General features: G+C 44.7%; 2 protein-coding genes across 3 annotated transcripts in view; both read left to right on the top strand.

Moving 5' to 3' along the window:
- Positions 1–11,336, top strand: part of oscp1b (organic solute carrier partner 1b) — a 56,781-nt gene extending 45,445 nt beyond the window's left edge. The window contains exons 8-10 of one of the 2 annotated variants that reach the window (XM_059654253.1): positions 345–484; positions 1,086–1,149; positions 11,222–11,336. In XM_059654253.1, the coding sequence (XP_059510236.1) occupies positions 345–484; positions 1,086–1,149; positions 11,222–11,284 (267 nt within the window). In that variant the 3' untranslated portion in view covers positions 11,285–11,336. Of the gene's footprint in view, positions 1–344; positions 485–1,085; positions 1,150–1,660; positions 2,560–11,221 lie in introns of those variants that run through there. The other variant, XM_048557635.2, reaches the window with a different exon arrangement.
- LOC125465084 (U7 snRNA-associated Sm-like protein LSm10) lies at positions 11,294–11,969 on the top strand. The gene has a single exon (XM_048558191.2). It carries the CDS (start codon positions 11,294–11,296, stop codon positions 11,657–11,659), a length of 366 nt encoding a protein of 121 aa, XP_048414148.1. The 3' UTR covers positions 11,660–11,969.
- The last annotated feature ends 3,884 nt before the right edge of the window (positions 11,970–15,853 follow it).

Genomic DNA, 15,853 nt, shown 5'->3' with positions numbered 1-15,853 from the left:
TCCTGCGTTGGTAAACGGAAAATGAGTAATATAACATTCACTCGATTTCAAGGATTTAATTGACTATAAAAACGTTTTGGGAGCCCCAGCATCATAAAAGGCAGGAACATCTTTTCCCTTTGTTGTTCATTCCATCCCTGTTTAAAATCATGTTGCTAACAAAACCAGATGATCTCTGCTGAGAGAGAATCTAAAATCAATCCATGTAAATTCACACCTTATCTCAAAAGTTAGATATTGATGTTTTCACAACTGTTTACTCTGTCAGATTCCAACCTGTAATCAACTATATTCTTGCTTGTTTTATTTTCTCGCCATTTCATTTCCCTTATCCTATGTTTCAGGAGAATACAGCTCCCAACCCACTGGCTAAGGAAGAGCTTAATTTACTGGCACTGTTAATGGGAGGTCTAGAGATCAAGAAGCCTATGGGCATTGAGCCAGGGTTTCGGCTAAATCTCTTTGGCACAGATGAAGAGGAGGAGTAAGTTGGCATTGTTATTTTTCTCGTTGTGTGTCACTCAGCATACACAGGAATTGTTGTGGTGGTATGATACCGCGCTGGAAGATCGTGAACAGTGAGAAAGGGCAGTTTAAGATGCTTATAATGATGCTGCATCACTGCCTCAATCTGGGCCATGCCTTCAGATCTTTGTTCAGTGGAGACAGTTGTAACACAATGTTCCCCTAAAACTCTGCCAATAAGAAACTAGAGCACAACAAAATTAACCAGGTAAACGGAGGACAGAAACTCAGTTCCTACTATGTTGGGGGAGTAAGGAAGAGCTGTTTGTCAAAAGTTCTTGCAGACCAGTGAACTGGTTGAAGATTTGTCCAGGTTTGGCAGGTGTTTTCTTCATATAATTTTTGAGCATGCATCTGTGAAAATCAAATTGCACCAGGTAAAATTGGGACGGTGACTGATTAAATAGCCATGGGCGGAAGTTAGAGGAAGGGAAACCTATACAGATGGTCAGAAAATATATTGCAAAATTAAAGCCAGTCACTGAGGTTGTAGTAGGGCTATACTGAGGCAGGCTCTTTGCCATGGTATATTTTATTTTGATCTAATCTTGTATTTACAGCCAAGCAGCAGCCATTAGACCTCCAGACCTTCTTGAAGAAGTGATTGAGATACAGGTGTCGAAGGTGAGCAGAATATCAATGGACCACTATTTGCAAAAGCTACACCTTTTATTTTAATGAATGGTCACTTCTGTGATTTCCTACCACCCCCACGCGTCCTTGCCCAGTTTTGGCAGCTGAAGGCACTGGATCCAGAAAGGTGTTAAAACCTGTGGGCACCAACAGACCATTTATTAATTTGGTTAAATGTGCACGTGAGTTCATTTTGTCATGTAAGTAGTGATTAGGGGCAGGTAATCACTTAAAAGCCCAATCTGGTTTGTGCCCCACACAATCACACAGACTGGCATTGAACATCAAGAGGAGAGGGGTCCTCACTGGTTAATAGCCTTGTGGACAGTCACAGCTATTGTCTTGATCCCCACTACCGACTCCTCTGAGGATGGCCTGCAAGCACACGTGATAGCATGCCATGGACAGTCCATTTACTCACTCAATCAGTCAAGGACCTTGTTTTATTTCCTAATAAAACAGCAGACTGCCAGAAATTTACATGTGTTGTCCTTCTGTGCAGGACCAGCAGCAGCATGAAGAGTTAACTCGAATAATGGGAGAATTTCATGTTCAGGAACAGCCCAGGCATAGCCGCAGTAAAGGAGATGATCTCCTGGCCATGATGGATGATCTGTGACATCCTCTGAGAGCTGAACTCCTATTCTGTACAATTCTGTGCACTTCAGCACTGTTTTATCCAGTTTAAACTTATTGTAAATAGGAAATATTTAAGCAACCAGACTCTGTCTCGTAATTCAATAAACATTTGTGACCCTCAGAACCTGGACGAAGGTGTGGAAAAGCATTGGGGTATGGGGTGACAAAGGCATTAGCTCAGCTGTGAGTCATTACAGACCAGTGATCTGGTGGAAGATTTGTATAGGTTGTGCAAGTGATTTCTTAATATAATTTTTGAGTGTGCATTTGTGAAAATCAAATCATAACATGTAAAACTGGGACTCTGACTGTAGCCTTGGGTGGAAATTAGAGGAAGGTAAAACTTTGTGGATGGTCAATAAGTATGTTGTAAAATTAAAGCCAGTCAGTGAGGCTAGAGTAGGCTCACAGTGTGTGCCTGGTATCACAGTCTATGACAGTGGAGTCATTGGGCCACACTAAGGCATCTTGCTGGCAGTTGTATGGAAATCTGGTTGGATGGTTAATACATTTTATCAAACAGACAAAGCTTTGTTCATCTTTTAATATTGAAGGATAGAGCTAGCCTCAAGATTTGGGGTTCTGAACTTTGAACACTAAAAAATTCATTAAAATGTTACAAGTAAATTAAATGTCAGCTTTAATTTGTACTTAGCATATCTGATTCTGATTCATGTTTATTCTTGATTTAATATTTATTATTTTAACATTGAAGTTCAATGCTTTCATTCTGTATATTTTTATTCCTCCATTTCTTGGATATTGGACTAGATTTGATTAACTTTGTTTTATTTGATGAAATTAAGACATTTAAATAAACAATCTTTTAGTATTTCCTTCAGTATTTGCTCTCCAAAAACACCACACTTCCTTCCTCCCTTTGACAGTGCCCCACTGAACTAAATAACCAGAGTTGTAAAGAAGGCTTTAAACTAGGGGGGCGGGGGGTGTGAATAATGCGAGGGAAAATTTTGGCACAATGTCTGTGACCGCTTCCAAGTTTAGGGAAGACTAAAAGGTTATGACTGGTACCTTTCACTGTCACCTCCTTCAGTATCCTTGGGTGCATTTCATCTTTTCCAGGTGTTTTGTCAACTTCAATGACTAACAGGCTATCCAATACTACTTTCTTATCAAATTTGAGCGCTTCTAGTGACATTTCCTCCTCTATCACCGTCGCGTGGGTAGTATCCGCCTCCTTGGTGAATGTATTCATTTAATACATCAAACACACGCCCTGTCTGCATGTATAAATCCACAATTAGCCCAACCTCCTTTTACCTCTACTACTTGTGTGCTGACAGAAAGAAGACTTTGGGGATCCTCCTTTACATTGACCTCCAGTCTGTTCTCATAATCCATTTTGTTTCTCTAAAATGCTTTCTCACATTCCTCTGAACTTTCTGTATTCCTCTTGGTTTTCAATTGTATTTTATGCCTGACACAATCTTATGGTGTCAAACTAACTTTCAGCCCCAGATTTTGTGAACTTAATTCAAAGTTTGCTGAATTTCACAATTGATTGAAAATCGAAATTCAGTGAAGCATATTTGTTTTAAAAGGTTAACTTTTGTTTTAGTCAAACTATTGAGAATTAGTGCATTTGATATTTTAAATTATTTATTTAGTGTTCGCATTATTACTGGACCAAGCAATTGCCTTTTCTGTAACTAATAGTTTTCGAGTTCACCTTCAAGTTCAGTTAAGGGACACTCTCAATTATGCAAATCATTGCTTGAAATGCACCAGAGCTGCAGCCTTGATATTCTTGGTGACCCTGCTGTACAGAGCCTTGGCCAGCCCAGCATTAGGGTTAGTGGGGAGTGTGGAGTGGATGAGGGTGTCGCGGAGAGAGTTGTCCCTATGGAGGGCAGAGAGAGCTGGGGAGAGAAATGTATCTTTGGTTGTGGGGTTGGATTGTAGGTATTGGAAGTGGCAGAGAATGATACTTTGGATAGGGAGGTTAGTGGGGTGATATGTGAGGACAAGGGAGATTCTATCTTTTTGTTGGGGGAGGGGATGTGAGGGCAGAGGTGCAATGCTGATGACGTCACTAACTCCGCCAACACCCACCTCCAGCTCTATACCCAATGCCAGCCCCATGCCTTGCCTACCCCCACCCCACGACCTCCCCCTTACTGAGGACGCACGGTCAGTCCTCAGTAAAGGACTCTCCTCCATTGCCCTCCACCCACACATCAATGAATACCGCTCACTCTTGGACGCTTTTTCTGCAGTCTCTGCACCTATTTCTTTAAACATGAATCTAATCCACCCACTACTGACTCCTTCTCTCACCTCCAACACACCCCCTTCTCCTGGACACCACCCCACGGCCTCGTACCCTCCCTCAAACTCTGCATCTCCAACTGCCGTCACGACATTGATTGCCTCAACCTCTCCACCCCTCTCACTCACTCCAGCCTCTCCCTGACAGAATGTGCAGCCCTCTGCTCCAACCCCCAACCTTACCATCAAACCCACAGAAAAAGGGGGCGCAGTTGTGGTATGGCACACTGACATTTCTATCACCAAGGCCAGGCGCCAACTCTCTGACGCCACCTCCTACCGCCCTCAATCATGACCCCACCCCGGACCACCAAAACATCATCTCTCAAACCATTCACAAACTCATCACCTCAGGTGACCTCCCATCCACAGCCTCCAATCTCATTATCCTCCAACCTCATCATTCCCCAATCCGGCACCACCCATTTCTCTCTCCTTCCCAAAATCCACAAACCTGATTGCCCCGAGTGACCCATTGTCTCTGCCTGCTCTTGCCCCATTGAACTTATCTCTGCTTACCTTGACTCTGTTTTATCCCCCAGTCCAGGAACTCCCCTCCTACCTCCTGGACACCACTTCCTCTAAGTCTTCCCCATTCCTTGGTCCACAACCTCTCATCTTCACTGTGGACTTCCAATCCCTGTACACCTGTATCCCCCATGCAGATGGCCTAAAAGCCCTCCACTTCTTCCGCTCCCACCGGCCCAACCAGTCCCCCTCAACCAACACCCTCATCTGCTTAGCTGAACTCGTTCATACCCGAAACAACTTTTCCTTTAATTCCTCCCACTTCCTGCAGACTAAGGGGGTGGCCATGGGCTCCATGCCTGCCTCTTCACAGGATGCATGGAGCACTCCCTCTTCCACTGTTACATTGGCACTATACCCCATCTCTTCCTCTGCTACATTGATGACTATCAGCACTGCCTCGTGCTCCCACGAGGTGCTTGAACAGTTCATCAACTTTACTAACACCTTTCACCTCAACCTCAAGTTCACCTGGACCATTCTGATACCTCTCCCTCCTTCCTGGTCCCCTCTGTCTCCACCTCTGGTGACCGCTTCAAACCTGACATCTATTTCAAGACTTCTACAGCTACCTAGGCTACACCTCCTCTCACCTACCTTCCCCAATCCCACCCCTCCTTTTTATTTATTTCTGAGCTCCGTTCCTCTCCTCACCATCTTTGAGAAAGGGTCCTGACCAGAGATGTCAACATTTCTGCTCCTCTGATGCCTGGCCTGCTGTGCTCCTCCAGCTCCACACTATTGTCTATAATACTGCAAAGTTGTTGGCTGATCAACCCCTACAAGATATGGCATCTAAAACTGAACACCTATCAATCCAGTGTCACCCTTGACAAACCCTCGCCTAACAAGCAACACTTTATGAAAACTGCAGAAGAAAATTAAAACCTGCTGTAACCTCAGTTCTGATGTGCCTCAAGGGGGGCCACAGGCCAGGACCCTAGGGACATCTTTAGTTACTGAGCAATAATGAAACATATGCATTTATTTTGAATAGTTTTCTCATTTGTATGATATTTTGCATGCCTGTATCTGACCTACAAACAATGTTTCCACTTGCAACATTCAGACTTATTACGTCCTTAGGTGTGCTAATACCCAGCTCTACTTCAATACCAGGTTTCCCACTGCCTGTCTCTGATGTCTCACGCTACTTGTCAGACTTCAGCAGAAAGTTCTTCCAAGTAAAAATTTGGAAACTGAAGCCATTGTTTTCCTTCCTTGTTACAATTTCAGTTGTTTTGCCACTGAATCAGTCCATTCTCTGGCAACTATTGAAGCATAATTCAGTTTCACAACCTTAGTATCACAGGTAATTCTAAAAGAGTTTCCATGAGCATATTCATTTCATCAATAAAGCCTTTTTAGTTGGCCAACATAATATCTAATATGCTGCCACAAGTTAGTTTTGATAATTCTCTGAAGATTCTAGGATTTTGGGGTGGTGCTGGAAGACTGGAAAATTACAAATATCACGCCTTGTTTAATAAAGAACATCAACCTGGATCCAGCAATTACAGACCAGCCAGTTTAATTCAGATGGTGGGGGAGCTTCAAGAAACAATTATTCAGGATTTGATTGTCAGTCACAGTTTAAAAAAAGGTTAATTTGGGAGAATCATCGTGGATTTGATGAATGAATATTGTGTGTAACAAACTCTTTGGAGTTTTTTGAAGAGGTAATAGAGTAGACATAGTGTGCGTGAACTCCCAGAAGCTATTCAATACTTTTTAGGTATGTCTGATGCTGCTCCCTAACATGGCCTCTTCTGTCTCCGTTGAACTTGTCTTGATGGTAATGGATGAGTGGGGATATGCTGGGAAATGCTGGACCATGAGGTTGCATATTTACTGGGGTATAATTCTGCTGCTGTTGATGGTTCACAGTGCCTCATGAATGCTCAGTGTTGAGTTGCTGGATCTGATATTTTGGACCAGCTGTATGGAACAAAGCTGTGGAACTGTGCGTATTGTCAATATGGCATTCTCTCAGAATTCTGATTTCTGCATCACTATGAATTCTTACAAAAGTTATTCATCATACCCTAGATTTTGCTACAAACAAACAATATTAACAATGTGTATTAAGTTTATTCATTTGACTTTGAATAGAACGTAGCCTATTTTCTCTGATATTGTAAGGTTTTGGTAATTTTGAAAAAAGAACCAATGAACTGCAGATGTTGGAAATCAGTAATAAAATCAGAAATTGCTGGGGGGGGGTGTAAAATCAGCAGGTCTGGCAGCTTCTGTGGAGAGAAAGCAGAGTTAATGTTTCAGATCCAGTGATCCTTTTTCAGAACTGCTTTTGGCTTGGAAAAGGCTAGTATATACAGTAGGAGACAGTAGGAACTGTCGATGCTGGGGTCTGAGTTAACAAGGTGCAGAGCTGGTTGAACACAGCAGCCAGGCAGCATCAGAGGAGCAGGAAAGCTGATGTTTCGCGTCTGGACCCTTCTTCAGAAATTTATCACAGTGCCAGGGAGCCGGGTTCGATCCCACCATCGGGCGTCTGTCTGTGTGGAGATTTTGCATTCTCCCCATGTCTGCTTGGGTTTCCTCTGGGGTGCTCCAGTTTCCTCCCACAGTCCAAAGATGTAGGGGCTAGGTGGATTGGCCATGCTAAATTGCCTGTAGTGTTCAGGGATGGGTAGATTAGATGGATCTTACGGGGATGGATCTGGGTGGGATAGTCTGAGGGTTGGTGTGAACTTATTGGGCCAAAGGGCCTGTTTCCAAACTGTAGGGATTTGATGATGATGATTACTACCTGAATGGCTATAAATTAGGAGAGGAGAATGTGAAGTGGGACCGGGCTGTCCTTGTCCACCAGATGAATTCAAGTGATAGACATAGGACTGGGGAGAAAGCAGGATTAGGTTATTGAGTTGGTTGATTAGCCATTGATCGTGATGAATGGTAGAGCAAGCTTGAAGAACCGTATAGCCTCCTCCTGCTCGATTTATTGTGACATGTAACGAAATACAGTGAAAAGCTTTGTTTACAAATGGTACAGGCAGTTCAGAGCAAGCAAAGGATGTATAGATCAAAAAGACTTAGAGGCATATAGGTTATGTTATTTGCGGTTAGAGTCCATTCAACAGTCTGATAATGGCCAGAAAGAAGCCGTTCCTCAACCTGCATGTGCATGTATTCAGGCTTTTGTATCTTCTGCCTAACGGAAGAGATCATAGGAGATCATTACCAGCATGCGATGGATCTTTGCTGATAACAAAGTGAGGAGCTGGATGAACACAGCAGGCCAAGCAGCATCTCAGGAGCACAAAAGCTGACGTTTCGGGCCTAGACCCTTCATCAGAGCTGAGATGCTGCTTGGCCTGCTGTGTTCATCCAGCTCCACACTTTGTTCCTGAGATGCTGCTTGGCCTGCTGTGTTCATCCAGTTCCACACTTTGTTATCTTGGATTCTCTAGCATCTGCAGTTCCCATTATCTCGGATCTTTGCTGATGTTGGCTGCCTTTCTGCAGTAGTGAGATGTGTAAGTAGAATCCCTGGATGCAAGATTAGCTTCTGTGATGGGCTGGGCTGTGCACACCACTTTCTCTAGTTGTGTACAGTCCTGGGCAGAGCAGTTGCCATACTGGGCTATTATGCACCCAAACGGTATGTTTTCAACAGTACAACTGTAGAAATTGGTGAGGGATCTTATGGTAATATCAAATTTCCTGAGCTGCCTGAGGAAGAAGAAGCATTGTTGTACCTTATTGACTATTGCATTTGTGTAGGAAGTCCAGGGCAGGTTGTCAGTTATTGTCATACTGAGGAAACTTGATGCTCTTCACCCTCCTAACCTCAGCTCTGTTCATGTAGATAGGGGCATGTATCTTCTGTTTCTGTTTGTGGTAGCACCCCATGTGTAAATTAGGTCTGGTGTCTAAAGACATGGGAGAAAATTGAACTCGATATGGAGTCGTAAAAGCTGCAGGAAAAATGAGATGCTGCAACATACGTCCATTTTAACACTAATTAACACCACGTTTGGCCTTCATTTAGAATAGAATCCCTACCAACACTGGAAAGAACAGATGAAGTTTTGCTCGAAATCGATCGAATGGTCTACGTTTTCTTGGTTTCCTTCCTATGGGTTATATCTCCCTCATTACGACTACCCCGATACCACATTCTGATACAAATAGCCCGGACTAGGAACTGAGTCACGTGCTCTCACTTCCGAGCACAAGGCCCATTGCGTCACTGGAGCGGGCCGATACCGACGCACAATTCCGGTTCATGCCCCGCCCACAGCCCCGAAACGGAAGTTGCCGTTACCAGGGAGACGCGGCCTTCTCAGTGGGGTTGCCGACGGCGAAGGGTGAGTGACTCAACGGAGAATCGATCCTGTCCGGCCCGAGGGCTCATCGGCAATCCCAACTTTGAGGGTGCGGGCTGTCCACTGCCTCCGTCCCCGGGACACCAGTGTCCACTTAGGGAACAGCGTCCATGGTTTGACCAACCCTTCGGGAGATCCGTGTCCACTCGCTGTCTGTTAGTGAATGGGATGAATGACCATAATTGGGTCCCTTAAGGATCAACGCAGATAGAGACCAACTGCCTTTGGAAATCAGCAAGTGGCAGATTACCTAAATAATGATGAGGGTGACTCATCATGATGCTCAGCTTGTGTTCACGATGTGAAGATGCCGGTGCAGGACTGGGGTGGACAAGGTCAGAATTCACACAACACAGGTTATAATCCAACAGGTTTATTATAAATCACAAGCTTCCGGCGCAGCAGCAGGTAACGCCTGCAAAGGGGCAAGACTCAGAAATGCTTGTGATTTCACATAAACCTGTTGGACTATAACCCGGTGTCGTGTGAATTCTCATTGTACTAATCTAGGAGCCTAGTGGAAGGCACAATCATTTTGAATTAGAGGTTCCTTCTTCCGCACCTACACAGGCCCCAAACCCCACTTCCTCCGGTACATTGATGACTGTATCGGTGCCACCTCTTGCTCCCCAGAGGAGCTCGAACAGTTCATCCACTTCACCAACATCTTCCACCCCAACCTTCAGTTCACCTGGGCCATCTCCAGCACATCCCTCACCTCCCTGGACCTCTCAGTCTCCATCTCAGGCAACCAGCTTGTAACTGATGTCCATTTCAAGCCCACCGACTCCCACAGCTACCTAGAATACACCTCCTCCCACCCACCCTCCTGCAAAAATTCCATCCCCTATTCCCAATTCCTCCGCCTCCGCCGCATCTGCTCCCACGATAAGACATTCCACTCCCGCACATCCCAGATGTCCAAGTTCTTTAAGGACCGCAACTTTCCCCCCACAGTGATCGAGAACGCCCTTGACCGCGTCTCCCGTATTTCCCGCAACACATCCCTCACACCCCGCCCCTGCCACAACCGCCCCAAGAGGATCCCCCTCGTTCTCACACACCACCCTACCAACCTCTGGATACAACGCATTATCCTCCGACACTTCCGCCATTTACAATCCGACCCCACCACCCAAGACATTTTTCCATCCCCTCCCCTGTCTGCTTTCCGGAGAGACCACTCTCTCCGTGACTCCCTTGTTCGCTCCACACTGCCCTCCAACCCCACCACACCCGGCACCTTCCCCTGCAACCGCAAGAAATGCTACACTTGTCCCCACACCTCCTCCCTCACCCCCATCCCAGGCCCCAAGATGACATTCCACATTAAGCAGAGGTTCACCTGCACATCTGCCAATGTGGTATACCGCATCCACTGTACCCGGTGCGGCTTCCTCTACATTGGGGAAACCAAGCGGAGGCTTGGGGACCGCTTTGCAGAACACCTCCACTCAGTTCGCAACAAACAACTGCACCTCCCAGTCGCAAACCATTTCCACTCCCCCTCCCATTCTCTAGATGACATGTCCATCATGGGCCTCCTGCACTGCCACAATGATGCCACCCGAAGGTTGCAGGAACAGCAACTCATATTCCGCCTGGGAACCCTGCAGCCATATGGTATCAATGTGGACTTCACCAGTTTCAAAATCTCCCCTTCCCCTACTGCATCCCTAAACCAGCCCAGTTCGTCCCCTCCCCCCACTGCACCACACAACCAGCCCAGCTCTTCCCCCCCTACCCACTGCATCCCAAAACCAGTCCAACCTGTCTCTGCCTCCCTAACCGGTTCTTCCTCTCACCCATCCCTTCCTCCCACCCCAAGCCGCACCCCCATCTACCTACTAACCTCATCCCACCTCCTTGACCTGTCCGTCTCCCCTGGACTGACCTATCCCCTCCCTACCTCCCCACCTACACTCTCTCCACCTATCTTCTTTACTCTCCATCTTCGGTCCGCCTCCCCCTCTCTCCCTATTTATTCCAGTTCCCTCTCCCCATCCCCCTCTCTGATGAAGGGTCTAGGCCCGAAACGTCAGCTTTTGTGCTCCTGAGATGCCGCTTGGCCTGCTGTGTTCATCCAGCCTCACATTTTACAATCATTTTGAACATGTGCACGAGCTGGGGGAAGTGACAGTGATCACCCTTGACATCAAGGCAGAATTTGACCACTGATGCGACCTGACAAAATTGAAATTAATGTGTTTTAGATGAAAACTATCCACATGATCTGTTTCTTTTTTTCCATGCAGTTCTACCAGCTGGAGGGACTGTTAGGTCTGGTACTCGTCTTTCAACTGATTCAGAGTTTGTGAGCCAGCATTATGGCATTGAGCCATTCTATTAAAGAACGAACAATTGCAGAGAACAGCCTCATCATCCTTCTCCAGGGGATACATAACCACGTTACCACTGTGGAGCTTAAAGACGAGAGCTCAGTGAGGGGACGCTTTGTGAATGTTGATGCATTCATGAACATCCGGCTAGCTGAAGTTATATACACTGACAGACAGGGCAGAGTGTCAAACCTGGATGACTTCTTTGTGACTGGCAGAAATGTACGTTACGTTCACATCCCAGATGAGATTGATATAATTGAGACTGTCCAGAACCAACTGCAGAAAATCCACCGAGTGCGTAACTTTGGAGGAAAAGATCGAGGGAGGAGAGAATTTCCATCAAGAAAGTAGCAATGTGCTGATCCTGAGATGTGCTATCAAAACTTGGTGATGCATATGGGGGAAATAAAGGACAAGATCAGAACTCAGTGATGTTGGGGTTTGTATCAGGACAGTGCAGTCTTTAGGATTTCTGAGGACTGGATGGTGTTTGGGTGGGGGTTATAAGGACTGTGTGCTGTTTGAGAGACTGATCATCAGGACTAAGTGGTGTGTGCAGGGCTAAATACCATGGCTGTATGGTGTTTGGGGCTGTGTGTGTAAATATTATGACTGTGCATTGTTTGCAAAGGCTGGTGTGTTGGCTGTCTGAACTTGATGTTTTGGGGAGGGTGGGTGGGTATCTGAACTGGATTTTTTTTTCAGGGGGATGGATAGCCAGACTGGTGTTTGGAGAGAGTGTTTATTTAGGCTAGAGAGTGGGCATCTGATTGGGGAGTATTGGGCAGTGGTTGGGTAGATAATTGGACTGGGTGGCGGTGTGGAGTGTGGCGATCAGGACTGGCTGGTATTTGGGGGTGAGGCTGGAGTGGTGTTTGGGCACAGGATATTAGGGATCACTGGAGAATGGGACTGATCAGTGTGGCTGTGGATTTGTATGCCTGCCCAATTGGTCTGGTAAGACTGGCAGCAATCCTTATCGCCATGTTGTAAAGTTATACTTTCACACTCCACTGAAAAATGTGTGGGCCAGTTGTATTCTAGAACAGCACTAAGGGACACTTGTGGGCATTGTTGGATTTGCCATCTTACCACAGTATCAACTGTTTCAGTGGTTAACGTGACAGTACAGCTCCATTGGCAGTTTTGGAAGAATGGAAATTAATTTTAGCTTGGGATCTTGCTGTGTTGTACAGCTGCTGCATCCCAAAACAGTTCAGTGACGTGCACTTCACATTCCTTGTATTTCTTCATAGTTGAAGTATTCTAAGTTTTCTTTTAGATGTGGAAGGATGATATACAAATACAAGTTCTATCTCTATCTCAAACACTGCTGCTGTGTTTATGTCTGTGCTCCTAATAGATGATTGGATAATTCAGTTAGATTTCCTGAAACACTTGAGAATCCATGCTGCCATATCCATGGTTTCTGTCTGCCTGTTGTGTAGATCAGCAGGATCCCTGTGTATTTGAATCAAACACTGACAATAATGAATGATGGTTAGTATTGTCACTGGTCTGTCTCCTCTCCAAGCAGTGCTTTGTAAATAGAATGAACGGCAGAAGAAAATGCTCCCATCATGTGTCAGTTACTCCGTTGCAGTCATTACCATTATACTACAGGCAAATCATACCCATACTGACAATTCAATACAATGATATGCTTGAATGAATATCTTCTTTTAACATTGATGCCCCCATAAGTGAATAGATTGTCCATGTGTGTCTCCCCTTAGGTCACATGGTAGGGAACCCAATCCAGAGTTTGTGTTGGCAAGGACAGAGTCTTAAGTGTTTGTCATAGGTGTGGTCATTTAATTCAGCTGATAGCAAGCACTTCTAAACCAGTGACCGTGCTGAGCAAACATAACAATTTTGTAGTCACTGTACATACTTGAAGCTCAACACAAATTTATATCATTCTTTTCTCATTCTCTCTCCCCTCAAAAAGGGTGATTTTGTTTGGAGGTAGTTCAGTGATGACTTGGATTTTGGGTTATGTGGGGCAGGAAGCTCTCCTGCTCAGCAGAGGGAAAGGCATCTTTCTCCAACTGGACTCGAGTCAGTGTCTGGCGTTTTAAGAGTAAATTTTACAAGTTATGCTGGAGATGTTCACACTAGTTGGGTGCATTTTCAGTTAGTGCAGAACTAGCCTTTCTTATTCATCCCTAAATTGTTAACAAGGCTAGTATTTATTGTTGATTTCTAATTTCCCTTGAGAAAGTGCTGGTCAGCAACTGTATGGATCTCAAGTTAGTTGTACTGACACTGCTATTACACCATTACGTCATTCAGGCCATTGAGTCTGCTCTACTATTCAATCAGAGCTGGTATCATTCTCGTCCCATTCTCCTGCCTTCTTTCCATAATCCTTGATTCCCTTACTAATCAAGAACCTATCTATGTCTGTCTGAAATATATTCAATAACTTGGCCTCACAGCCTTTTGTGGCAGTGAGTTCCACAGATTAACCACCCTCTGGCTGAAGTAATTCCTCCTTGTGTCAATCCTAAGTCATTATCTTCGCTCTGAGGCTGTTCCCTTGGATCCTATTCTCTTCCACAAGTGAAAACATCCTCTCCACATCCACTCTATCCAGGCCTTTCAATATTCTGTAAGCTTCAATAAGATTTCGAACCTGTCCTCATATGATTCCTGGGATCATTCTCATAACCTTCTCTGGACCGTCTCCAAAACCAGCACATTTTTCCATAGATATGAGGCCCAAAACTTCTCTCAATATTCCAAATGCAGTCTGACCCAAGCCTTATATACTGTTAATAGTACATCATTGCTGTTGAACCTATGTGTTAACCTAGAGAATCCTAACTAGGACTCTCAATCCCTTTGAGCTGCAGATTTCTTAAGTCTTTACCTGTTTAGAAAATAGTTTATGCCTCTATTCTTGGTATCAAATGCATAAGTGCACATTCCCACATTGTATTCCATCATTCCACTTTGCCCACTCTTCTAGCCTGTTCAAGTTCTTCTGCAACTTCCCCACTTCCTCAACACTGTCTGTCCCTCCACCTAGCTTTGTGCCATATGTAAACTTAGCAACAACGGCCTCAGTTCCTTTATCCAGATTGTTAATGTATAATGTGAATATTTATGGTCCCAATTCTGACCTCTGCAGAACTCTACTGGTCACTGGCTACCATTCTGAAAAAGACTGCTTTATGTCCACTCTGCTTCTGCCAGTCAGACAATCTATCCTTGCCAGTACTTGCCCCTAACACTATTGGCTCTACCCTATTTAGCAGCATCTATTTGGAAATGCAAATAAATCACATCCATTTGGCTCCCTGTCTAACCTGCTTGTTACCTCTTCGAAGAATTCTAACGGATGGGTCAGGCAATACTTCCCCTTAATGAAACCAAGCTGACTCACCCTTCTTTTACCATGCATTCCATTTACTTTGCAATCTCAGCCTTAATAATGGGCGCAAATCTTACCAACAACCGAATTAAGTCTAACTGGTCTATAGGGTCCTCTAACCCAGGGATGTTACATTATCCATTTTCCAGTACTTTTGGTACCCTCCCTAACTCCAGTGATTCCTGAAAGATCACCACTCAGACCTTTACAACAATCTGACCCTGGAACCACAAAGGTAAAATGTAGTTCCACTGGTGTTTGACTTAGTGGGATCATACTAACCCCCATCACTGTTGCCATGCTGGGAGGTGTAAAGCGCACAGACTCTGTTATGGACCAAACCCTCTTCAAATATACCAAGGAGATAGCCTAGACCTTAACTTTTTGTTCTTTAAAAGGGAAATGTAAGGTGCTGTGTACCAGAGGAAATTTGATGGGTTACACTACTCAGTTTTAAGCAAAACACGTTTTATTCTTACACTATAGTTAGAATACAAACAAAAGAAAGAAGTATTGATATAACTAATTGTATTGGAAAACTTAACAGCATAATAGATTATTTAACTACTAAATGGCAACTGTACCATTATAGTAACATTCTATAAACATGCACTTGGCAAAGGCGCGTTCAGTAATATTGATGCCTCACACAATCCAGAGATGTGCAGATTAGGCGGACTGGCCATGCTGAATTGCCCCATAGTGTCCAGGGATGTGCAAGCTAAGTGGATTAGCCACAGTAAATGCCGGGTTACAGTGAACAGGTAGGGGACTGGGTTTGGGTGGGATGCTCTTCAGAGAGTCAGTGCAGATGCAATGGCCTCTTTTTCACACTGTAGGGATTCTGTGACTTGCTATGTTTCTCCAATCCAGCAGGAAAATAGCAAGAAAATATTCTGGCAGAGATAACACAACAGTTTTGTTGCATCAGGGAGGGATGTATGGCAGCTTCAAAACTTAATGAACTACTGAAAGCTGAACTAAAACCCTGGTTGTGGGAGCCTGACTCTACCTATTCATGCTGCTTCTACTGTTTCAAATTTTAAAATAAAGCAAGGCTTCAAAAGCTGTTTATTACTTAGAATAGACTGTTCAGTACCTGTTTCAATGTCCCTTCATAATAAAAGGACAAAATACACCTATTAAAGCCACAGTGACTTCACACC

This window comes from Stegostoma tigrinum, chromosome 24 (genome assembly GCF_030684315.1).
Source record: "Stegostoma tigrinum isolate sSteTig4 chromosome 24, sSteTig4.hap1, whole genome shotgun sequence".
NCBI lineage: Eukaryota > Metazoa > Chordata > Chondrichthyes > Orectolobiformes > Stegostomatidae > Stegostoma > Stegostoma tigrinum.
Note: the sequence above shows the minus strand (reverse complement) of the source record. Positions and strands in the feature narration are given on the sequence as shown.